Raw genomic sequence first — 24467 nt, 5'->3', positions numbered from 1 at the left:
TGATTACACTGACACTTTACAGCACTGTATCTTGCAGCGCTCAGGAGGGTGTTTTTTCACACCCCTGAGAGCGAAAGTTGCAGCACTGTAAAGTGTGAGTGTAGCCATGGCCTTAAGAGACACACGCTCCTGCTGCCGCTGATCTGAGTGACTCGCCCTAGGGCTCCAGGTGCAGGAGTCAGACTGTCTCGTCCTTTGTCTGTGCAGCGCCGGCCACAGGGTGCTGGGGTCCTCCTGGCACTTTCGCATCCCTGAGAGGAATTAACAGCTCCCTGCAGTAACTGTATTTCCTCACAGAGGAACTTAGGGCCAAGTAAGTGCTTGGCCCTTTCTCAATATGGCTAAACTGCGGGGGAATATTTCCCCTCTAGTCACTGCACAGTTTAGTGCAGCCAGTCACTGCTGGGAAGGGGATTCAGTCCCACCTCTCTGCCAGCGCCAGCGGGTGTCCCAGCCCCATGGGACCCCGTGAGCCGGCCCCTCCCCACTCGCAGTCCTGCTGCTCATGGGCCAGAGCTGCAGAGCTGAGAATCACCCTATCTCATGAATATTTATATTTCCATATGGTTAACCCATTTGTTCATTTCTCTTACCTAAAACAAATAAGCAAAACTCCGCCAGGATCTGAGCATCTTCCATCAGCAAGTCACGCGAATACAAACAGACCCTGAAGTCGAGTCTCTGGAATTGTGTTATTTCAGGGAAACTTCTTGTATTAATTATTATTAATTACTATTACTGTTTTATTTTATCCGAAATACACACAAGATCCCACTGCACTGAGGATGGTGGCCCAGCACACACCCTCTGCCTTTCTGTCCTTGATTCCTAAGATAAATAATAAATCACAACAGAATTTGTGTCTCCTATAACGAAGCAGTTCGGCATACAGGACCACGGCCACTCACTGTTTACATCTGTCCCTCTCTCTGCCCAGCCTGCACCCGGAGAGCCAATCTGCCTCCCTCTGTGTCTGTGCAGTTACCAGCCAATCCCCTGAGAACTTTTCCCTCCAACCCCAGGGGTGAATAAGAGCCTGCCCTCAGTTTGTAACCCTATAATTCACGGGCTTTGTCACCCATTTCTGTGGCAAGTCCCGATGGGCCTGTGCTGCAGAGACCGCTCAGTTTCTGAAGAAACCCCGCTCATCTGGTACTGGAAATATGGGGCAGGGTTGGGATTTTCAAAGCGGCCTCATAGATTAAGGGACCCATCTCACATTTAAGAATCACAGGCCAAAATTTCTGCTGCTATCCAAGGGCGGAGCTAAAGATCCAGCTCACAATATAGTTCCAGCAATTTATTAGAGTGATCTCGGAGATGAAGGACTTGAACGGTCAGCCCTTAATTACAAGAAACTACTAAGTGTTGACGCTGAGGGCAGAGGGCTAGTAAGGATACAGGGAGAAAGTCTGGTAGGATTTACTGGGATCGTACAGAGAGAAGCAGCAGCCCCATAGGGGAGGTGTCAGGCCCTTTGAGTCAGAGGCTGCTAGTTTGAGGTCCTCATTTCCCTTTCGGTACATCTGCTCTCGTGCTGATGCATCCTAGCCATGGCGTGCAAGAACAGAACACTGAGCCGGCGGTGAAAACATGAAATCCATCCTTTGCAAAAACAATATCAGAAACACCGAAGGGGGTCTGGAGAGGAGAGGGGAACAGAGAGTTGAGGGCTCCCATCTTTTCTGAGAACCTCAAACACCTTTAAGAGTGTTAAACGACCAAATGCTATTTATTTACATTGAGTTGGGGCGTCCATACACCTTAGGAGGCTTCACAATTTTCTGAGCTGAACTCACTGTCTTAGGGGCACACGCATCCCAGGCAGAGATCCTCATGTGTTGACAGGGCTCACACCCTGTCATCGCTTATAGTCACCTTGTGAAACTCGCATGCAAATCCCTGCCCCGGAGGGTTCCTTTTAAATACAAACCCCTGATTGGAGGAGCCTCAGACTCCCTCCAGACATAGAACTGCCTGGGCCTGGCTGCTGGGGACAATTTGCACCTTCACTTAAGATGAACCTGCTACGGATTTTCCTGTTCATGCTGGTGGCCCCTTTAGGTACGTGGCTATTGGGGGTCAGGAGGGTTCCTTGATGCAGTGACTGCAGAATAGGCTCTGTTCAAATGAGCCTAAGGGCATTAGGTGCACGAATCCCAATGAAATTTAGTGGCAGTTCGGTGCCTCACTCCCTTAGGTTCGGTCTCGGGGTGTTTTATTTTCACATGTTCCCCGCTCCCAGAGGGTAGGGGCCTGGCTCACTGATTCATTTCTGTGTTTCCTTCCCAGGTGTCCTCTCCCAAGTGCAGCTGCGGGAAACGGGCCCGGGAGCGGTAAAACCCGGGGAGTCCCTGACACTCACTTGTACCATCTCCAGAGACTCGGTTTCTAGCACCAGCACCACCTGGAACTGGATCCGGCAGCCCGCGGGGAAAGGACTGGAATGGGTGGGACACATTTACTACAGACCGAGTCAGTGGCACACGAACTACGCCAGCGCTCTGCAGAGTCGAACAACCATCACACAAGACACTTCCAAGAACCAGTTCTCCCTGCAGCTCCGCTCCCTGACAGCCGCAGACACCGGCATCTATTACTGCGCCAGACACACAGAGCACAGCAGGGGCTGGCACAAAAAGGGGAAGCGGATTCTGTCCACTTAATTTTCACAGTTTGAACTGTAAGAGCTGAGATTCTCCTCTCCCCCTTGCCTAACACTCCATGCAAAGGGGAGGCGGGTAAGGAATCTGAGCAAACTTCTTATGTATATTTGCACCAACGTGATGCCACCAACAGGAGGATCATGAGCCCAGGGACAAGCATCAACATTTACAAAAGTGCTAGCAGCCCTTATCCAGCAAAATGAAATATTCTGGCTCTTCCAAGGGCTTTTCGGGGAAACACACAAACAAATCCAGTCCTTCCCCAGCGGATGGGAAAGAGAAATAGGGAAAGAGATAGCAGGGGACTAAATGGAAAAATGAAGTTGACCTGGAAAGTTTTCGGGAGCACCTATTTGAATCGAGCTGCTGAGGAGGATGGTGACGTTGATGCTAATAATAATAGTAACAAAATAATAACAGATGGTGTTCAGATCAGATGCTGTACTAACACCAAGGAAACAAAGAACAGGAAATTGCACAAGGAAAGGGACGAAGTGGGACAGGGGTCTCTGAGTGGCTCAGAATGACAGCAGGGTACAATAATTAACAATAACTCAGCTGGCCCCAAGGATCAGAAATCTAATGTAAGCGCCATAAAATCCCCTTTTGCAAAGAATTGCCACATAGAAACGTCCACCGGGCGGACAATGTCCAGAATATGAGCCTGCGGCATTTCTTCCAAGGGCTCCTGGTAGAGAATACAGTGGGTATGATACTGAAAAGAAGGGGAGCAGGGATATTCTTAGACAATTACGAGCTAATGAAGGCAGCAGATAGAACGTCACTAACTCATGTGATTCACACACATTCATATCAGCCGAAAGACTCGCATTTCACTCCGCTGACTTGAATAAAGCCCTTAGTAACTAGACACGTATCTAGGACTCTGCAGTGTATATGGTGATTGTGCTGGAAAGACAATAAATCTCTACCGAACACAGGATAGGATGGCAGAGAAGGTTAAAACGCCCAATCCTGCACGATTGCGATATTTGGGTTCCTAACTCCCATTCGGCTCTTTTACCAACCAAAACCACAATAGGAGAGTTCTCATTTCTCTTCTTAACACATTCCTTCATTCCTAAGAAGGCGCTGTCCTGTGCTTGCAATTGGCTGAGAATTTCAAACACTTTCAGAATGTTAAATGACCAAACCTTAATTATTAAAAAATGAATTTCGGCATACAATTGCCCTAAGCAGTTTCGAAAATTTAATACGCACACCATTGCTGACCTGAACTCTCTGTCTCAGGAGGACGCATGTCCCAGGGAGAGATCCCCATGTGTAGACCAGGGTTTCTCAAACTGGGGTCCCGCTTGTGTAGGAAAATCCCCTGGCTGTCCGGCTGCTTTGTTTATCTGCCCCATGCAAAGGTCTTGGCTCCCATGGGCCCAGAGCAGCGATCCACTGCCAGGGGGAGCTGCGATTTGCCGGACCTGGGGACGGGGCAGGCCAGGGGCTATCCCTACACAAGCGGTCACCCCTGTTTGAGAAACCCTGTGCCAGAGCCAGGCCGCTGCAGCGCTGTGCAGGGGCCAGGCAGCTCCCGGACCCGCACGCTGAGGCTCCTAAAGAGGGGAGAGGAGGCAGTAACCAGGGCCGGCTCTAGTTCTTTTTGCTGCCCCAAGCAGAAAACCAAACAAAAACACCAGGCCGATCCCCATTTTTTTTTTTTTTTTTTTTGCTTTTACACACATTTGCAGCATCACCTGACTTGCATTGTTTTCCACTCTGCTCAGCAACGGCTACTGATGGCTCTGTAACCTCATTGCAAGGGCATCTCTTGGATTCAAAAGAAAGATGGGGCTTGTATTCCTCACTTGGTTTATTGGGGGCAACTTGTCTTATTAAAGGAAAATCTCTTTTGCATTTGCTCTTCTTTCAGCACGTGCTCCTCTAACTTCACTTCCCACCCAGACTGGAAGCGAGATCAGAGTGTTTCACTCCTAAAAGTCTAAAAACCACCAGCATTTCTTTCCCCGCTTCTCTCTCCTTTCGGTAAAAGGCTTCTGGTGTCTTTCCCTTTCACCTCAATTGGAAGGAATGTCCCCTGTCCCCAGGGCTGGTGCAACCATTCAGGCAAACTAGGCGGCTGCCTAGGGTGCCTAGTGGTTGGGGGTACCTAAAAGCCCCCTCCAGCGAGAAGGTGGAGGTGGCTGGGTGGGGGGGTGCACGCGGAGGGCTGACAGCAGTAACTGGGGGTGGGGCACACAGGAGCACTGCTCTGTGCCCCAGCTCACCTCCACTCTGCCTCCTCCGCTGAGCACACAGCCCAGCTCTAAGTCTCCTCCAATCAGCGCCGCAAGCCTGGGCAGGGAGGAGAATTAGAGCAGCGCCGGCTCAGTGCTCGGTGGGGGAGGCGCAGCCAAGGGCTACTCAGGCAGGCTTAGTTTCCGCAGGAGGTCTCTCCAGGAGGGCTAGCTGCCTGGGGAGGGGGAAGGGTAGGGGGAAGTCTCCCCAGGCAGGATTAGTTGATGTGGGGGGCCAGGGGTAGAGGGGTTAGCTGTCGCGGTGGGGGGGGGGAGCTGCTACGGGGGGGGACTCCCCGGGTGGGGGGCTGAGTTAGCTGCCATGGGGGGGGTTAGCTGGGGGAGGGTGCAAGGTGGAAGTTTCACTTAGGGCACGAAACTTCCTTGCACCGGCCCTGCCTGTCCCGCCAGTCCCTGCTTTCCCATCAGCACCTTCCTTCCAGTGACCTGCTCCTGTAGCAAATGCCTCACATGTCTAGGGTCAGGAAATATCCTACAGATCAAAAGGGAAGTGTGTGTGTGGGGGGGGGGCGATTAGGACAAGGGGGTCCTGGACCCATGGAAAAGAGTCTCTGGAAAAATTCCACCACGATTTCAATAGCTTCCACCCCACCATCAACCTCAGCCTGGACCAATCTACACGGGAGGTCCACTTCCTAGACACCACGGTGCAAATAAGTGATGGTCACATTAGCACCACCCTATACCGAAAACCTACTGACCGCTATGCCTACCTTCATGCCTCCAGCTTCCATCCCGGACACATCACACGATCCATTGTCTACAGCCAAGCACTGAGGTACAACCGCATCTGCTCTAACCCCTCAGACAGAGACCAACACCTACAAAATCTCCACCAAGCATTCTCCAAACTACAATACCCGCACGAGGAAATAAGGAAACAGATCAACAGAGCCAGACGTGTACCCAGAAGCCTCCTACTGCAAGACAAACCCAAGAAAGAAACCAGCAGGACTCCACTGGCCATCACATACAGTCCCCAGCTAAAACCTCTCCAACGCATCATCAGGGACCTACAACCCATCCTGGACAATGATCCCACACTTTCACAGGCTTTGGGTGTCAGGCCAGTCCTTGCCCACAGGCAACCTGCCAACCGGAAACATATTCTCACCAGTAACTGCACACCGCACCATGGTAACTCTAGATCAGGAACCAATCCATGCAACAAACCTCGATGCCAACTCTGCCCACATATCTACACCAGCGACACCATCACAGGACCTAACCAGATCAGCCACACCATCACCGGTTCATTCACCTGCACGTCCACCAATGTAATATACGCAATCATATGCCAGCAATGCCCCTCTGCTATGTACATCGGCCAAACTGGACAGTCACTACGGAAAAGGATAAACGGACACAAATCAGATATTAGGAATGGCAATATACAAAAACCTGTAGGAGAGCACTTCAACCTCCCTAGCCACACTATAGCAGACCTTAAGGTTGCCATCCTGCAGCAAAAAAACTTCAGGACCAGACTTCAAAGAGAAACTGCTGAGCTTCAGTTCATCTGCAAATTTGACACCATCAGCTCAGGATTAAACAAAGACTGTGAATGGCTTGCCAATTACAGAACCAGTTTCTCCTCCCTTGGTTTTCACACCTCAACTGCTAGAACAGGGCCTCATCCTCCCTGATTGAACTACCTCATTATCTCTAGCTTCCCTGCATATATATACCTGCCCCTGGAAATTTCCAGTACATGCATCTGACGAAGTGGGTATTCGCCCACGAAAGCTCATGCTCCAAAATGTCTGTTAGTCTGTAAGGTGCCACAGGACTCTTTGCTGATTATCTAGAATGCGAGCCTGTGTCATTTCTTCAAAGGGGTCCTGGTAGAGAACACATAGGATATGATATCAAACGGAAGGAGAGAAGGGCTATTCTCAGACAGTTACTGTCTTCTGAAGGCAGCAGAGATAATTTCACAAAATCATGTGATCCAGAGAACTGAAAGACTCCCAATTAATTTAACTGATTTGAATAAAGCCCTTAGTAACTAGAAATGTATCCGGGATTGTACAGCCAGGGGCGGCTCCAGGCACCAGTGCGCCAAGCATGTGCTTGGGGCAGCAAGCCATGAGGAGCGCTCTGCCGGTCACCGCGAGGGCTGCAGGCAGGTTGCCTTCAGCGGCTTGCCTGTAGAGGGTCCGCTGGTCCCGCGGCTTTGGTGGACCTCCTGCAGGTGTACCGCCGAATTCGCGGGACCAGGGACCTCCTGCAGGCAAGACGCTGAAGGCAGCCTGCCTACCATGCTTGGGGCAGCAAAATATCTAGAGCTGTCCCTGTGTACAGCACATATAATGCTTTTGCTGGCAATATAATAAACACAGGATAGGATGGCAGAGGTGGTGTAAGGGAGTGGAACACCCAATCCTATTGAATTACGATAACATTTTGGTTCTTAACTCTCCTGGTCTCTTTTCCCAAGCAAAACCACAAGATAAGAGTTATAATTTCTCTTCCCCAAATAGTCCTTCATTCCTGAGGACTTGGTTACACTTGAGAGTTACAGCACAATAAAGCCACCACCAGCACTATAACTCTCTCCCCATCCACACTGGCAAGGCAGATACAGCTCTGTATCTCCCAGGTTACAGCGCTGCTTGTACTCCACCTCACCAAGAGGAATAGAGTACTGCACTGCTGCTGCTGTGCTGTGGTGCCAGTGTGGCAGCCCAATGCGCAATGATTGGCCTCCAGAAGTATTTGACAGTATCCCACAATGCCTGTTCTAGCCACTCTGCTCATCAGTTTGAACTCTACTGCCCTGGCCTCAGATGACTAACCATCGGACCGGCCCTTTAAATTCCCCTGGAATTTTGAAAATCTCTTTCCTGTTTGCTCAGCCAGGTGTGGAGTGCTCTCAGTGAATCTTTCCAGGTGACCATGCCTCCACGTGCCAAATGAGGCCCAGCATGGAGCAATGACGAGTTGCTTGACCTCATCAGTGTTTGAGGGGAGGAAGCTGTCCAGTCCCACTTGCGCTCCAGCCCCAGGAATTATGACACCTTCAGGCAGATATCAAGGGCCGCGATGGAAAAGGGCCATGACCGGGATGCACTGCAGTGCAGTATTAAAGTGAAGGAGCTGCAGAGTGCCTACCATACAGCCCATGAGGCAAACCGCCTCACTGGTGCTGCCCCCATGACCTGCTGTTTCTACAAGGAGCTGGATGCGATACTTGAGGGTGACCCCACCTCCACTCCGAGCACCACCGTGGACACTTCAGAGCAAGGGGAGGAGAAGGAGGAAAGCGGAAGTGAGGGTACTGGGGCAGGGAGAGACACCCTGGAATTCCTGGTGACATGCAGCCAGGAGCTCATCTCAAGCCAGGAGGAAGGTAGCCAGTCGCAGCAGCCAGTACTTGGTGGAGGACAAACAGAGGACCAGGCTCTCGGTAAGCGGCTTTTATTTTCAGGAAGGACATTTTTCGGGAAAGGAAGCTTAGGGCTGCATGCATGCATACTTAGATGCAGAATAACACATTGTTGTGGTCTATCATGTCGCGGTAATCGGCCTCGGTAATCTCTTCAAAAGTCTCATCCAGAATGTGGGCAATGCGCTTGCGCAGGTTTACTGGAAGAGCCACCGTGGTCCTTGTCCCAGTCAGGCTAATGTGTCTGCGCCAATGTGCCACGAGGGGTGGGGGGACAATTGCTGCACACTGGCAAGCAGCATAGGGGCCAGGGCAGAAGTTGCATTGCTGTAGAAGACCCTTTATTGCTTCCCAGGTCACCCTCAGCAGCGAGATATCTTGCAGGATAAGCTCTTGTGGAAAATGTTGGCACAGCATTCAGTGTAGGTGCCCCCTGCAGTTATTGGCTCTCCCCAAGGCACAGAAACCCAGAGGACAATACAGCCCTGAAACAATCAGTCCCCCTTACTCACAATTTCGAGGGCCCATGGGTTATGTGCGCTCTCTTTTGGATGGGAAAATTATGCTATTATGTAGATTGTGTGTGTGCCCTCCTTAAGTGCGGGGGAACATTACTCTGTCTGGTATAAACAATGCTGCCTCTGTTAAGTGTTGCATTTTGCCTTTAAAGATGCAACCTTGAGATCTCGCCTGTCCATGTTATCACCGACTGAGAGACTGCAAAAACTCCAGAAGAGACCACGAAAAAGCACAGATGAGATGCTGCACGAAGTGATGCACCAGTCTCTTACAGAGAATCAAAAAGCATGGGAGTGGAGGGAGAGCGAAAGCAGAATCCACAAGCAAAATGCAATGCACCAGAAGCAAAGCACAGAGCAGTTGATAAGCATCCTGGAGGGCCAAGCAGACTCTATCCAGGTGCTCATAGCCACGCAGGTGGAGCATTACCCCCCCCCCCGCATCCTCCCCACAGCCCTTGTCCCAAAACTCTTTCTCTTTTGCCACCATGTCACCTCCAACCCACTTTCCTCAACATCCAGGTTCCTACCACCACCAGCTGCCTCCAACACCTGTAGCTTCACCACCCACTCCGGAGAACTACAACCCTTACCCTCTGCACTCAACTCCCATCACCATGCAGTATAGTCATCCTGAAGTGCAGCAGTCATTGCACAGCACTCCAGACAGGACATACTCAAATCTCTCATTGTACCATTCCCCATCCCACCCCCTTGCCCTTTCTGATTCCCAAACAGTTGTGTTTCTTTCAATAAATGAATTTTCTTTCAATAATGGATTTTTTTGGCTTTGAAAACATTCTTTATTTTGCATGAAGTAAAAGATACCTTAGCCCAGGAAAGAAACAGACACTGCAAAGCAGCTTAGCAAACACGGATTCCTACTAACATTGTAACCACTCTACTTCACTCCCGTGCAGGGGACCAAACATTACTGTTGGTTTTCAGCCTCAAATTGCTCCCTCAAGGCTTCCCTAATCCTTGCAGCCGTGTGCTGGGCCTCTCTAGTAGCCCTACTCTCTGGCTGTGCAAAATCAGCCTCCAGGCATTGAACTTCGGAGATCCATGCCTGACTGAATCTTTCCCCTTTCCTTCACAAATATTATGGAGGGTACAGCACGCGGATATAACTGTGGGAATGCTGTTTTCACCCAAGTCCAGCTTCCCATACAGAGATCACCGGTGACCCTTTAAACGGCCAAAAGCACGCTCCACAGTCATTCAGCACTGGCTCAGCCTATAGTTGAACCCTTCCTTGCTGCTGTCAAGGCTCCCTGTCCAGGGTTTCATGAGCCAAGCATTAATGGGTAAGCAGGGTCTCCAAGGATCAGAATGGGCATTTTGACGTCCCCTACTATGATCTTCCACTCTGGGAAAAAAGTCCTGGTCTGCAGCTATCTGAACTAGGCCACTGTTCTGAAAGATGCATGCATCATGCATCTTTCCAGGCCAGCCTGCATTAGTGTCAATGAAATGCCCATGGTGATCCTCAAGCACCTGGAGAACCATAGAGAAATACCCCTTCTGATTAATGTACTCAGATGCTAGGTTGGGTGGTGCCAGAATAGGAATATGTGTCCCATCTATTGCCCCTCCACAGTTAGGGAAACCCATTTGTGCAAAGCCACCCACAATGTCCTGCATGTTTCCCAGAGTCATGGTTCTTCTTCACAGATTATTGGGGTTGGAAGGGACCTCAGAAGATCATCTAGTCCAATCCCCTACTCAAAGCAGGACCAATCCCCAACTAAATCCCCAGATAGACCCCTCAAGGATTGAACTCACTAACCCTGGGTTTAGCAGGCCAATGCTCAAACCACTGAGCTAGCCCTCCCCCCGCTCCTTGGCAGGATGCGTTTAATAGCCCTGTGTCACGGAGTGTGGGGGAGTCCGGCCCTGCACCCCTCTTCCTGGGACCCACGGTGACTCTTAGCCAGCCAGTAAAACAGAAGGTTTATTGGACAACAGGAACACAGGTTACAGCAGAGCTTGCAGGCACAGTCAGGACCCCTCCACCGAGTCCTTCTGGGCTTTCAGGGTGCTTGAATCCTAGCTAGGATACCCTGAATTCCGCCCATCCAGCCCCAAGCCCAAACTCCAACTGCTTTCCTCCTGCCACTCCCTTCTTTTGTCCCTTTCCCGGGTAAAGGTGTTGACCTTTCCCCTCCCTTACCTAGCTCAGGTTACAGGCTCTGGCATCGTCCATCCCCTAAAGTCCTCCCCTGCTCTCCCACTCCCCACACAGACAGTCCCTACTGCATCACATCTCTCCCCCCTTCGAGACTGAACTGAGTGGGGTCACTATGCCCAGTGACCTGGGGAAGTTCAGGGTCCCCTCTCCGAGACAACGCATCCGCTGTCAGGTTGGCACTTCCCTTCACATGGACCACGTCCATGTCATAGTCCTGCAGGAGCAGGCTCCACCTCAGGAGCTTGGCGTTGGCTCCTTTCATCTGGTGCAGCCAGGTCAGGGGAGAGTGGTCGGTGTACACGGTGAAGTGTCGCCCAAAGAGATATGGCTCTAGCTTCTTAAGGGCCCACACCATGGCCAGGCATTCCTTCTCGATGGCCGCGTAGCTTTGTTCCCGGGGTAGCAGCTTCTTACTCAGGTACGCGATGGGGTGTCTCTCCCCCTTTTCATCCTCCTGCATTAACACTGTCCCCAGTCCCGTGTCTGAGGCATCAGTGAACACCATAAAGGGTTTGTCAAAATCTGGGTTTGCCAGAACTGGGCCACTAACCAGAGCCTCCTTCAGCGCCCGGAAAGCCTCCTGGCACTGCTCAGTCCAGATCACATTGTCTGGCTTCCCCTTTTTGCACAGTTCAGTGATGGGGCTGGCTATGGCACTAAAGTGGGGCACGAACCTTCGATAGTACCCCGCCATCCCAATAAAGGCCTGGACCTGCTTTTTGGTTTGGGGAGCAGGCCAGTCTCTGATCACCTCCACCTTGGCTGGTTCCGGCTTCAGGCAGCCGCTCCCCACCCGATGGCCCAGGTAAGATACTTCAGCCATCCCCACCTTGCACTTCTCAGCCTTTACTGTTAACCCAGCCTTTCGGAGTCGGTCTAGGACTTGTTTAACCTGGGACATGTGGTCCTCCCAGGTCTGGCTGAAGACGTAGATGTCGTCAATATACGCCACGGCAAAACTCTCCATCCCCCTCAGTAGCTGATCCACCAGGCGCTGGAAGGTGGCCGGCGCTCCCTTGAGGCCGAAGGGCAGGGTCAGAAACTCATAGAGCCCCAGAGGGCTGATAAAGGCCGATTTCAGCCTGGCATCTGCGTCCAGCAGCACTTGCCAGTAGCCTTTGGTAAGATCCATAGTGGTGAGGTACCGAGCACCTCCCAGCTTGTCTAGGAGCTCGTCAGGCCTGGGCATAGGGTAGGCATCAGATACGGTGATGGCATTGAGCTTTCGATAGTCCACACAGAACCGGATTGACCCATCCTTCTTGGGGACTAGCACCACTGGCGAGGCCCAAGGGCTGGAAGACGGCTGGATCACCCCCAAAGCCAGCATGTCCCTGACCTCTCTTTCAAGATCCTGGGCAGTTTTACCAGTGACCCGAAAAGGGGAGCATCTTATAGGGGCATGTGACCCGGTCTCCACCCGGTGGACAGTCAAATTAGTGCGTCCAGGCTGGTTGGAAAACAGCTGTCGGTATAGATGCAGCACCCCCCTGATCTCAGCGTGCTGGCCCGGGGTCAGTTGCTCAGAGAGGGGAATCGCCTCCAGGGGGGAATCAGCTTTTGTCCCAGGGAATAGATCCACTAAGGGGTCATCTCCCTGCCCCTCCCAATGTCCACACACGGCCAACACCACATTCTCCCTGTCATAGTATGGTTTCATCATGTTCACATGGTACACCCGACGGTGATGTGCCCGGTTTGACAGCTCCACCACATAGTTTACCTCATTCAGTTGCTTGATAACCTTGAAGGGCCCTTCCCAGGCGGCCTGGAGTTTGTTTCTCCTCACGGGGATGAGAACCATCACCTGATCCCCGGTGGCGAAGGCACGGGCTCGTGCTGTGCGGTCATACCAGACCTTCTGCCTCCTCTGGGCTAGGGCCAGATTCTCTCTGGCCAGGCCCATGAGCTCGGCCAGTCTTTCCCGGAAGGTCAGGACATACTCCACCACTGACTCTCCCTCGGGAGCGGCCTTCCCCTCCCATTCGTCCCTCATCAGGTCTAGGGGCCCCCTCACCCGCCTTCCATACAACAGTTCGAAAGGTGAAAACCCGGTAGATTCCTGGGGTACCTCCCTGTACGCAAACAGCAGGTGAGGTAAGTACTTGTCCCAATCTTGCGGATGCTGGTTCATAAATGTTTTTAGCATCATCTTCAGCGTCCCGTTGAACCTTTCTACCAGCCCGTTGGACTGGGGGTGATACGCTGAGGCCCAGTTGTGCTGGACCCCACATTTCTGCCATAAGGACCGGAGCAGGGCCGACATGAAGTTGGACCCCTGGTCCGTTAAGACCTCCTTGGGGAACCCCACCCGGCTGAAAATTGTCAGCAGCTCATCTGCCACTGTGTCTGCTTCGATAGAGGACAAGGCCACCGCCTCGGGGGAGCGAGTGGCAAAATCCACCACCACCAGGATGTATTTCTTCCCTGACTGGGTCGTCTTGCTGAGGGGTCCCACTATATCCATGGCCACCTTCAGGAAAGGTTCTTCTATGATGGGTAAAGGCCTCAAAGCCGCTTTCCCCTTGTCCCGGGCCTTCCCCACCCTCTGGCAGGGGTCACAGGATTGGCAGTACTGTCGGACCTGGGTAAAGACCCCAGGCCAGTAAAAGTTCTGTAGCAGCCTCTGCCTGGTGCGCCGGATTCCCTGGTGCCCTGCGAGAGGGATGTCATGGGCCAGGTACAGCAGCTTGTGGTGAAACTTCTGGGGAACCACCAGCTGCCTCCTGATCCCCCATGACTCTACTTCCTCTGGGGAGCCCATTCTCGGTACAGGAACCCCTTCTCCCACAGGAACCTCTCCTTGCAACCTCTCCTCATGGTCTGTATCGCACTAAGGTCAGCCCGGTCCCTGTGCTTCCGCAAGGAGGGATCTTTCTGCAACTCGGCCTGGAACTCAGCAGCTGGGACAGGAATGGGGACCGGCTCTCTCTTGCGGGCTGGGTCTGAGGCCACAGCCTCTCTGCACCGTGCCCCTGGGCGTTCCCCGCTCCCTGGGTTAGGGTCCTGCACCTCGGGTCGAGTACCTTCCTCGTTGTCGGGGAGCAGTGCCATTTGCCGACTCTGACTACGAGTCACGACCAGGGCACTCTGGGTGTTACTAGGCCAGTCCTCAAGGTCCCCTCCCATTAACACGTCAGTGGGCAAATATTGGTGTACCCCCACATCCTTGGGGCCCTCCTTGGCCCCCCATTTCAGGTGTACCCTTGCCACGGGTACCTTGAATGGGGTCCCGCCCACACCCATCAGGGTCAGGTAGGTGTCGGGCACCATCCGATCTGAGGTCACCACCTCGGGCCGGGCCAGCGTCACCTCTGCGCCCGTGTCCCAGTACCCAGTGACCTTCCTCCCATCCACTTCCAGGGAAACAATGCACTCTTTCCGGAGGGGCAGCCCCGCGCCCACCCGGTAAACCAAGAACCCGGAACCTGGAGCATCCACAGGTGGTATGTTGCCAACCACCCTTTCCTGGGAATGTAGCCCCTCCTCCGATTGGGTTTTTACCCAGTCCACCCTCTGCGGGTTGGGTCTGCTTGGTCTGTCCCTGAGCTTGGGGCACTGGGCCCGTATGTGACCTCGTGGGCCACAGTGATAGCAGCCCATGTCTCGTGGGTCCCCTTGAGTGGGTCGGAGGGACCTGCCGCTGGATGTTCCCCTTTTGGGGGGGTTCTCCATAGGCCCCCTTTGGGAGATCCCATGATGACTCTCTCTCTGCGTTGAGGCAGGCCTGCTCCTTCGAGACTCCTCCCTGCCATCCCCTGCCCGACTGTCCACAAATTGGTCGGCCAGCTGGCCTGCATGCTGCGGGTTCTCCGGCTTCTGGTCCATCAACCACAGCCTCAGGTCGGACGGGCACTGCTCATACAGGTGCTCCAGTATGAATAGGTCAAGCAGGTCCTCTTTAGTTTGGGCCCCAGCTGTCCACTTGCGGGCATACCCCTGCGCCCGGTTGACCAGTTGTAGGTATGTGACCTCACGGGTTTTACGCTGGCTCCGGAACTTTTTCCGGTACATCTCAGGAGTCAGCCCAAACTCGCGGAGCAGGGCCTGTTTGAACAGTTCGTAGTCCACTGCCTCCGCCCCTTTCAGTCGGCTGTACACCTCCACGGCTGTGGAGTCCAGTAAGGGGGTGAGAACTGCGATCCTGTCTGCAGGGTCAACCCTGTGCAGCTCGCAGGCATTCTCAAAGGCCGTCAGGAAGATATCTATGTCCTCCCCCTCCTTACGCCGGGGCAGCAAGTGCTTATCAAAGCTCTTTGTAGGCTTGGGTCCCCCCTCACTCACCACAACCGGGGCCTCACTGCTCCTCAGCTGGGCCAGCTCCAGCTCATGTTTACGCTGTTTCGCCTTCTCCTCCAGCTCTCGCCTGTTTAACTCGAGGTCCTCCCGTCTCAGCTCCCTTTCATATTCCAGCCGCATCCGCTGCACGGATGCCGAGCGTTGCCGGGAGGATCCCCTGCTGGGGAGTGAGCTTCGCCGTGAGGCTCCCCTGCTAGCCGGGGGTGTCACGGTGCCCTTGGTATACACAGGGCTCCTCCCCGCCCTTCCCCTATGCCTGGGAAGGGGGGGGTCTTGGGAAGCCCTCGTCCGCCGGCTGACCACTCCCAGCGGGGACAGACACTGGTACCTGCGCTGCATCTGCTCGGCTGCTTCCCTCAGAGACAGGGCTCCGTTCATTCATGCGGTCTCCCTGCTCCAGCTGGGTAATCAGCTCGTCCTTGGTGCGTCTCCCCGGGCGCAGCCCCCTCTGCTTGCACAGCTCCAGCAGGTCGCACTTAAGCCGCTTTGCATACATCTTCCTGCTGGGCACTCACAGGCCGGGGTGCTCGCCGCTCCCCACGGTTTCCAGGGGGACCCCTAGTGCACCAGCCCTTCGTGAGGTCACCACCTCTCCGCCAGGGTCGAGCTGCAGACTCCTCCGCCCCTGGAACCGCTCGCTGCAATCCCCCAGGGGACCCTGTTACTGCAAAGTCCTTCTGACTGGGCACACACTCCCAGGGGTTAATCACCCCTTCGTTTTACTGCTCCCCAGTCACTTACTGCAGGAAGCGCCGTCCATGGGGTGCAATATATCCCGCCACTGCCACCAGTTGTCACGGAGTGTGGGGAGTCCGGCCCTGCACCCCTCTTCCTGGGACCCACAGTGACTCTCAGCCAGCCAGTAAAACAGAAGGTTTATTGGACACCGGGAACACAGGTTACAGCAGAGCTTGCAGGCACAGTCAGGACCCCTCCACCGAGTCCCTCTGGGCTTTCAGGGTGCTTGGATCCTAGCTAGGATACCCTGAATTCCGTCCACACAGCCCCAAGCCCAAACTCAAACTGCTTCCCTCCTGCCACTCCCTTCCTTTGACCCCTTCCCGGGCAAAGGTGTTGACCTTTCCCCTCCCTTACCTAGCTCAGGTTACAGGCTCTGGCATCGTCCATCCCCTAAAGTCCTCCCCTGCTCTCCCACTCCCCACACAGACAGTCCCTACTGCATCACACCCTGCAAACCTGCATCAACACAATTCCAACAGTCGACTTTCCCTCTCCAAACCAGTTCATGACCAATCGGTAGCTGTCTGAAGTTGCCAGCTTCCAGATTGCAATAGCTACCCACTTCTCCACCAGCAAGGCAGCTCTCAATCGCATGTCCTTGAAATGCTGGATCAGAATGAGCTCTTCACACAGTCCTATGAAAGTGGCTTTTCTCATCCAAAAGTTTTGCAGCCACTGCTCATCATCCCAGACTTGCATGCTGATGTGATCCCACCACTCAGTGCTTGTTTCCTGCATGCAAAAGCGGCGTTCCATAGTGCTAAGCATGTCCATGAATGCCACAAGCAAGTTCATGTTGTACGTGTTACACGACTCGCTATCATCATCGGACTCCTCACTGTCACTTTGGATTTTAAGGAATAGCTCAACTGCCAAACGTGATGCGCTGGCGAGACTCGTCAGCATATTCCTCAGCAGTTTGGGCTCCATTTCCCACAGACCAAAATGGAAAACAGATCGCACTGCACAGAAACCACTGGAAGATGGTGCCCAATGTGGACAGAAACACAGGGATTGCTGGGATGTGAAGCGATGCATCAAGGGGCATTCGGACAGGACCTAGAATGCCCCACACCCTCTACCCCCTTCCCACAACCCACGGTGCCAGACTGAGGAGAGGTGCTCTGTGGGATAGCTGCCCATAATGCACCGCTCATGACACATAAGAAGGTGCTGTCCTGTACTGCTATATGGATGAGAATGTCAAAGACCGTTAAGAGTGTAAAACGACAAAATCCAATCAGTGTACATTGAGTTTGGGCTTCCAGATACCTTAGGCTGTTTTGAAAGTTTCAAATAGGCCCCCACTGAGCTGAACTCACTGTCTCGGGTGGGGGGTAGGACACGTTTCAAGGAAAGAGCCCCATTTGTAGACAGAGTTCACACCCTGTCATCTTATATTGACGTTGGGAAACTCACATGCAAATCTCTGCCCTGCAGGGTTCCTGTTTAAATACAAGCCCCTGATTGGAGGAGCCACAGACTCCATCCAGAGACACACAACTGCCCGGGCCTGGCTGCTGGGGACAGTTTGTACCTTCACTTAAGATGAACCTGCTGCTGATTTTCCTGTTCATGCTGGAGGCTCCTTCAGGCACGTGTCTATTGGGGATCAGGAGGGTTCCTTGCTGCAGCGCCTGCAGAAGATGAGCCTAAGGGAATCAGGTGCCTGGATGCCAATGGAATTCAGTGGCAGTTGGGTTCCCTGCTCCCCCAGGAGCTCTCACAGGGTGTTTTATTTTCACATGTTCCCGCTCCCAGGGGATAGGGGCCTGGCTCACTGATTCATTTCTGTGTTTCCTTCCCAGGTGTCCTCTCCCAAGTGCAGCTGCGGGAAACGGGCCCGGGAGCGGTGAAACCCGGGGAGTCCCTGACACTCACTTGTACCATCTCCGGAGACTCGGTTTCTAGCGACAGCGCGGCCTGGCACTGGGTCTGGCAGCCGGCGGGGAAGCGGCCGGAATGGATGGGACGCACATGGTATAGATCCGGCCGGTGGAACACCGAGTACCCTGGCTCTGGGCAGAGCCGAGTGACCATCACACAAGACACTGCCAAGAACCAGTTCTCCCTGCAGCTCCACACGCTGACAGCTGCAGACACCGGCACCTATTACTGCGCCAGGCAGCCACACGCACACAGTGACACAGAGCAAAGCAGGGACTGGTACAAAAAGGGGAACCGGATTCTGACCAACGCAGAGAGACAATCTGAACAGAAAGAACTGCGATCTTCCTCCCTCCCTCCCAGACTCAGGAGGAGAAATTCGGAGGAAATGATCAAACTCTGAGGAAGAGAGGACAGGACTTAACTGTAACGTGTCCTGTCTTTGCAGGTGCCCGGTCCCAAATCCAGCTGGTCCAGTCTGGGCCCGGCGTGGTGAAGCCTGTAGAGCTCCTCTCACTGACCTGCACCGTGTCTGGTTGCTCCATTTCTTCTGGTGCTAACTGGGCTTGGATCCAGCAGGCTCCTGGGAAAGGCTTCGAATGTATGGGGTATGTATATGCAGCTAGCGCCGAACCACCATCTCTGCAGACACCTCTAAGAATCAGTTCTCCCTGAAGAAGCTTTGCACACTAACAGCTGCAGATACCGCTACCTATTACTGCGCCAGGGACACAGTGACGCAGAGCATGGCAGGACCTGTACCAAAAGGGGAAGCGGTTTCTATACACACATTCAGGGCATTTAACACTCTCATTTTCCTCTAAGAGGGATACAGGCAGGAATAGAGAAACAGAGAGAGTCTCTAGGAGTGAAGGTTTCATTAAGTGCACACAAGCAGTCGATACCCTGATATTGCAGAACAGCAGTGACAACAATGTCACTTCTCATTGCAGGACTAAGGGTTAAACAAGGAAATCACCAGCAAACCCTGACTCTCCCCGTGTGCTCTCATCCCCCGCTGCTTCCCTCCCACTCACCTGCCATTCACACCTCAGCGTTCACTCCTGAGCCTGGCTGGAAGAACCGGTGATGTCACCACGGACAGGGCCAGGACAGGGAAATGGGAATGTGCGAAACTTCACACAGTGATAGGAACTGCAAGGTGAGTGAGCAATGCACAGGGAGGTGCCCAGATGCTGTGGTAACCTCTGTATCTGAACGTGCAGAGACTAGACTAGACTCGAGTAGAATAGAACAGAGAACCCTAGAGAGGACCTGGATGTGCCATCACCCTGCCGGATTCACCAGCTCGAGAGATGAAATGTCGCACATTGACACATGACCCTGAGTAGGTTTCAGCACCTTTCCCTACAGGAGTAAATGTATTATTGATCCTCGTGTGAATAACGTGAAAATGGGAGTTGCTGTAATTGTGAACATGACATTAGCGCCCACACTTCCTAGCCAAGAGTGGGACATTGCACTGGACACCCGCTTTCTGACCCTGCCCTGAACAGCTCATAGTCTGCACAGACAAAGGGGAAGGAGAGGGAGAGGCACAGCCTGGGGAAATGACTTCCCAGGGTCACACAGAAGGGCCAGTGACACACCCACCTGCAGTAGCTGGACTCTTCAGTGCTATCGGAGGGCCCCTTGCCTCTGTAATCACAACACAGCCCTGAAGATGTGTCTTCTCTCCATGACCAGCCGCCTCCCCGTTCACTGAAGGTATTTGTTGGTCTCTGATGCCTGAAACAAACTCTTGTGAGGAGTGGTCTAGGTAACACTTAGCCCTGCCATGAGTGCTGGGAACTGGACTACAGGCCCTCCAGTGGTCCCTTCCAGTCCTACCATTCTCTGATTTCCCTCCCTGCCACTTCAGCTCCCCCCCTAACAGATTCCCAGGATGATCTCACGTCTACTGGCCCAGCCTGTATATTTCTAGACCTTTAATAATTTTTGTTGCTCTTCTCTGGAATTTCTCCAGTTTGTCCACATCCTTCCTGAAATGTGGCATTCAGAACTGGACACAATATTCCAGCTGAGGCCTAATCAGCATTGAGTAGAGTGGATGAATTACTTCTTGTGTCTTGCTTACAGGAGGGAGTGTGGGAGGGAGTGTGGAAAGGGGTTTGATGTGCAGGATTGCACTCAGGGCAAGAGATTGGGGCAGAGGAGGGGCGTAGGGTGTATAAGGGTGCTCAGGGAAGGAGGTTGGGGTGCAGGAGTGCGGATTGTGGGAGGGGCCTCAGGGCAGGGGTGCAGGAGGGGTGTGGGGTGCAGCAGGGGGCTTAGGGCAGGAAGTTGGGGGGCGGGGTTCAGGAGGGTTTCAAGATCTGGCCTGGCGCCGCTTACCTAAAGCGGCTCTAAGGAGGCAGTGGTGCACCTCAGGGCCAGGGCAGGCTCGCTGCCTGCCTGCTCTGTCCCCATGCTGCACCACTCCAGGAAGCTTTGTCCCTGCACAGCCCCTGGGAGAGGGAGGGCACAGGGTTCCACGTACTGCCCTTGCCACCCCTCCAAGTACCTCCCCTGAAGCTCCCATTGGCCACGGTTCCCCATTCCTGGCCAGTGGGAGCTGAAGGAAGTGGTGCCTGTAGGCAATGGCAGTGCACGGAGCCCTCTGCCACCCCCTGCTCGGGATGCAGGGACGTGGTGCCAGTGGCTTCTGAGAGCTACACAGGGTCTGCAGCAACATGAGGGGCAATCCCGCAGGCCGGATCCAAAGCCCTGATGGGCCAGCTCTGGCTTGCGGGCCGCAGTTTGCCCATGTCTGATCTAAATCATTGATGAAGATATTGAACAGAACCAGACCAAGAACTGATCCCTGAGGGACCCCACTCGTTATGTCCTTCCAGCATGACTGTGAACCACTCATAACTACTCTCTGGGAATGGTTTTCCAACCAGTTATGCACCAACCTTATAGTAGCTCCATCTAGGTTGTATCTCCCTAGTTTCTTAATGAGAAGATCATACAAGACAGTATCAAAAGCCTTACTGAAGCCAAGCTATACCATATCCACCGCTTCCCACCATCTGCAAGGCTTGTTACCCTGACAGCGAAAGTGATCAGGTTGGTTTGACACGATTTGTTCTTGACAAATCCATTCTGACTGTTATTTATCGCCTTATTTTCTACTAGGTGTTTGAAAATTGATTGTTTAATTATTTGCTTCATTGTCTATCCAGGTACAGAAGTTAAGCTGACTGGTCTGCAATTTGCCAGATTGTCTTTATTTCCGTTTTTATAGATGGGCACTAGATTAGCCCTTTTCAAGTCTTCTGGAATGTCTCCCATCTTCCATGACTTTTCAAAGATCATCGCTAATGGCTCATATATCTCCTCAGTCAGCTCCTTGAGTATTCTAGGATGTATTTCATCAGACCCCTGGTGATTTGAAGACATCTACCTTGTCTACGTAATTTTTGACTCATTCTTTCTCTATTTTAGATTCTGATCCTACCTCATTTTCACTGTCATTCACTATGCTAGATGTCCAATCACCACCAACCTTCTGGGTGAAAACCAAAACAAAGAAGTCATTAAGCACCTCTGCCATTTACACATTTTCTGTTCTTTTCTTTCCCCCTTCACTGAGTAATGGGCCTACTCTGTCCTTGGTCTTCCTCTGGCTTCTTATGAAAGCACTTGCTAGCCTGTACCAGGGCAGAACAATCATGTGTCTCATCCTCTTTGGGTCATTCCAGTACAGGCCTGCCTACCTTTCGCTATGGTAAAATAATCATATATCTTGATCTGGACAACTATCCAATCTACTTCAGCCAAAGATGACTTCAGATAATGCAATGTGTTATGGGATACTTAGCATAAGAGTATAGTTAAGGTGTAGGCCAATTTAGGCTATGTAACTGCTATACTATTTGTGCTTAATATTATTTGTGCTTAATGCACACTAATATATATAAGGTGTGGGTAATACATTTTATTACCCAAGGGCCACATCAAGGAATAGAAATTGTTTGGCGGGCCATGAATGCTCACAAAATTGGGGTTGGGGTGTGGGAAGGGGTGAGGATTCTGGGGTGGGGTGAGGAGTTTGGGGTGTAGAAGAGGGCTCTGGGCTGGGACTGAGGGGTTCAGAGGGTAGGAGGGGGATTAGGGGTGTGACAGGGGTGCAAGTTCCAGCTAGGTGTGTGGGCTCTGGGGTGGGGCTGGGGATGAGAGGTTTAGGTTGCAGAAGGGTGCTCCAGGCTGCAATCAAGGGGTTTGGAGAGCAGGACAGTGATCAGGACTGGGACAGAGGGCTGAGGCTGGGGGCATTTACACTCAGCCCCATCAATTACCCTGCCTGGCCGAAGTTTCGGTCCTACTCCTCAGGACTCTTTGCCGGAGTATTCCCCTTTCACCGCAGCCCCTGCTGCTCTTTGTAGGGCCATCACCTCATCTCGCCCAGGTTTGGCTCCTGTGTAATCAGGAGTGGCTGGGCCCAGGCCCTTCTCTCCTTTGCGGCAAGCCAGCCTGCTCCAGGGAAGCGGCACTGTCTGTCCTGCTGAGACGGCTCCATTAGGAGAGTTTATTTGGGGGCACTGCAGGGTAGTTGCTGGTCCACTGGGCTGCTCTTGGGACACGTGGACCCTAGTCCCAGTTCTGCAAAAACTTGACGGCCTGAGTCCAGAAGAGAACCCCGCCCTGTATTTACCGTGCAGACAGCAGAGGGAAAGGAAACCAACCTGACCTCTGCCAAAAATCTGTATGAGAGTTTATCTCCTGGTGGCGCTCAAGGGCTGCAAGTAAGAACGAGCCCATTCGGTACAAAGGAGAGTAAACAAAGAACCCAGTGGTTTAATTTCACTTTCTCCCTATGCTTCATTTCACAGCGGGCATATATGAATATAGATGCATAATGCCCACATCTTGAATACTGTGCACAGATGTGGTCCCCTCATCTCAAAAAAGATATGCTGGCATTAGAAAAGGTTCAGAAAAGGACAACTGAAATGATTAGGGGTTTGGAGAGGGTCCCATATGAGGAGAGATTAGAGAGGTTAGGACTCTTCAGCTTGGAAAAGAGGAGACTAAGGAGGGATATGATAGAGGCATATAAAATCCTGAGTGGTGTGAAGAAAGTGAATAAGGAAAAGTTATTTCCATAATATAAGAACTAGGGGCCACCAAATGAAATTAACAGGCAGCAGGTTTAAAACAAATAAAAGGAAGTTCTTCTTCACGCAGCGCACACTCAACCCGTGAAACTCCTTGCCTGAGGAGGTTGTGAAGGCTGGGACTATAACAGGGTTTAAAAGAGAGCTAGATAAATTCATGGAGGTTAAGTCCATTAATGGTGATTAGCCAGGATGGGTAAGGAAAGGTGTCCTTCTGTTTGCCAGAGCGTGGAGATGGAGGGAAGGAGAGAGTTCGCTTCAGCATTGCCTGTTAGGTTCACTCCCTCTGGAGCACCTGGCATTGGCCACTGACGGTAGACAGATACTGGGCTAGATGGACTTTGGTCTGACCTGGTACTGCCTTTCTTATGTTCTTATGTTCTCCTATTTTCCATGTTAATCTCTGAACTCTTTGCATCTCACATATTAAAATGCAGTGGCATTAGAGATCCAGACCCCTCAGATGATGTCAATCTGCCTTACTCGACTGGCATTAATAGATCTCTGCTGATTTACACTAGCTGGGGATCTGGGCTATTGACTCGAATGGAGGTACAGAGATTTGCACCCACTAGGGAACTGGCCCCATTCATTCGAATTGAGCTTTACTAATTTAAACCAGCTGCAAATCTTGATCATTAAGTCCAGTGGACCTACAGCCAATTTACCCAGCTGGGGATGTGACTCTGTTGTCTCAAATTCAGATATGAAAATTTACATCATCTGAGGATTGGTGTCCATTGAATCAAACATAATAGCAGCCCTACAGGGTCAGATTTTGGGTCCATCTATCCCAGTCTCCTGTCTTCCAACAGTGGCCAGTGCCAGGTGCCCCAGAGGGAATGAACAAAATAGGTAATCATCCAGTGATCCATCCCCTGTCGCCCATACCCAGCTTCTAGCTAGCTGAAGCTTGGGACCTCATCCCTGGCCATCCTAGCTAACAGCCATTGATGGACCTATCCTCCATGAGCTTATCGATTTTTTTTTAACCTTTCATTGTCTTCAATGCAGTGACAGCTGACTGACCCCAGCTGGGGATCTGGCTCTTCTGAACTTTTTTTAAAATCAGGCCCCATTTTAAACTTCCCACCACAAACACACCTCATGGAAATCAGGTCCTGATTTCCATGTGGTGTGTTTGTGGTGGGAAGTTTAAACACAGGACGTGGTGGCCAGTGAAGCTGCATCTGGTCTCACTTCGGATGGCATTTCAAGGGGGATTTCTGCCCCAGGAGACATGAGAATTAGCATAGCCCTCGCTGTCCTGATCTTCTTCCCATCATGCAAGGGCTGGATCTTAATTGCCCAAGAGAATCAATGCTCCACAAATTCCTTCTATGATTTTCCAAAGTGCCTAAGGGTGTTAGGCACACAGCTGCAG

The 24467-nt window shown here is 52.4% G+C and overlaps 1 gene segment (V, D, J or C); it reads left to right on the top strand.

Annotated features, from left to right (window-relative positions):
• The first annotated feature begins 2018 nt into the window (after positions 1-2018).
• Positions 2019-18363, top strand: LOC115642224. The segment is given in 2 exon segments: positions 2019-2064; positions 17882-18363. Coding segments are annotated over 2 exon segments (528 nt in total).
• The last annotated feature ends 6104 nt before the right edge of the window (positions 18364-24467 follow it).

Source organism: Gopherus evgoodei, unplaced genomic scaffold (assembly GCF_007399415.2).
Source record: "Gopherus evgoodei ecotype Sinaloan lineage unplaced genomic scaffold, rGopEvg1_v1.p scaffold_39_arrow_ctg1, whole genome shotgun sequence".
Lineage (NCBI taxonomy): Eukaryota > Metazoa > Chordata > Testudines > Testudinidae > Gopherus > Gopherus evgoodei.
Note: the sequence above shows the minus strand (reverse complement) of the source record. Positions and strands in the feature narration are given on the sequence as shown.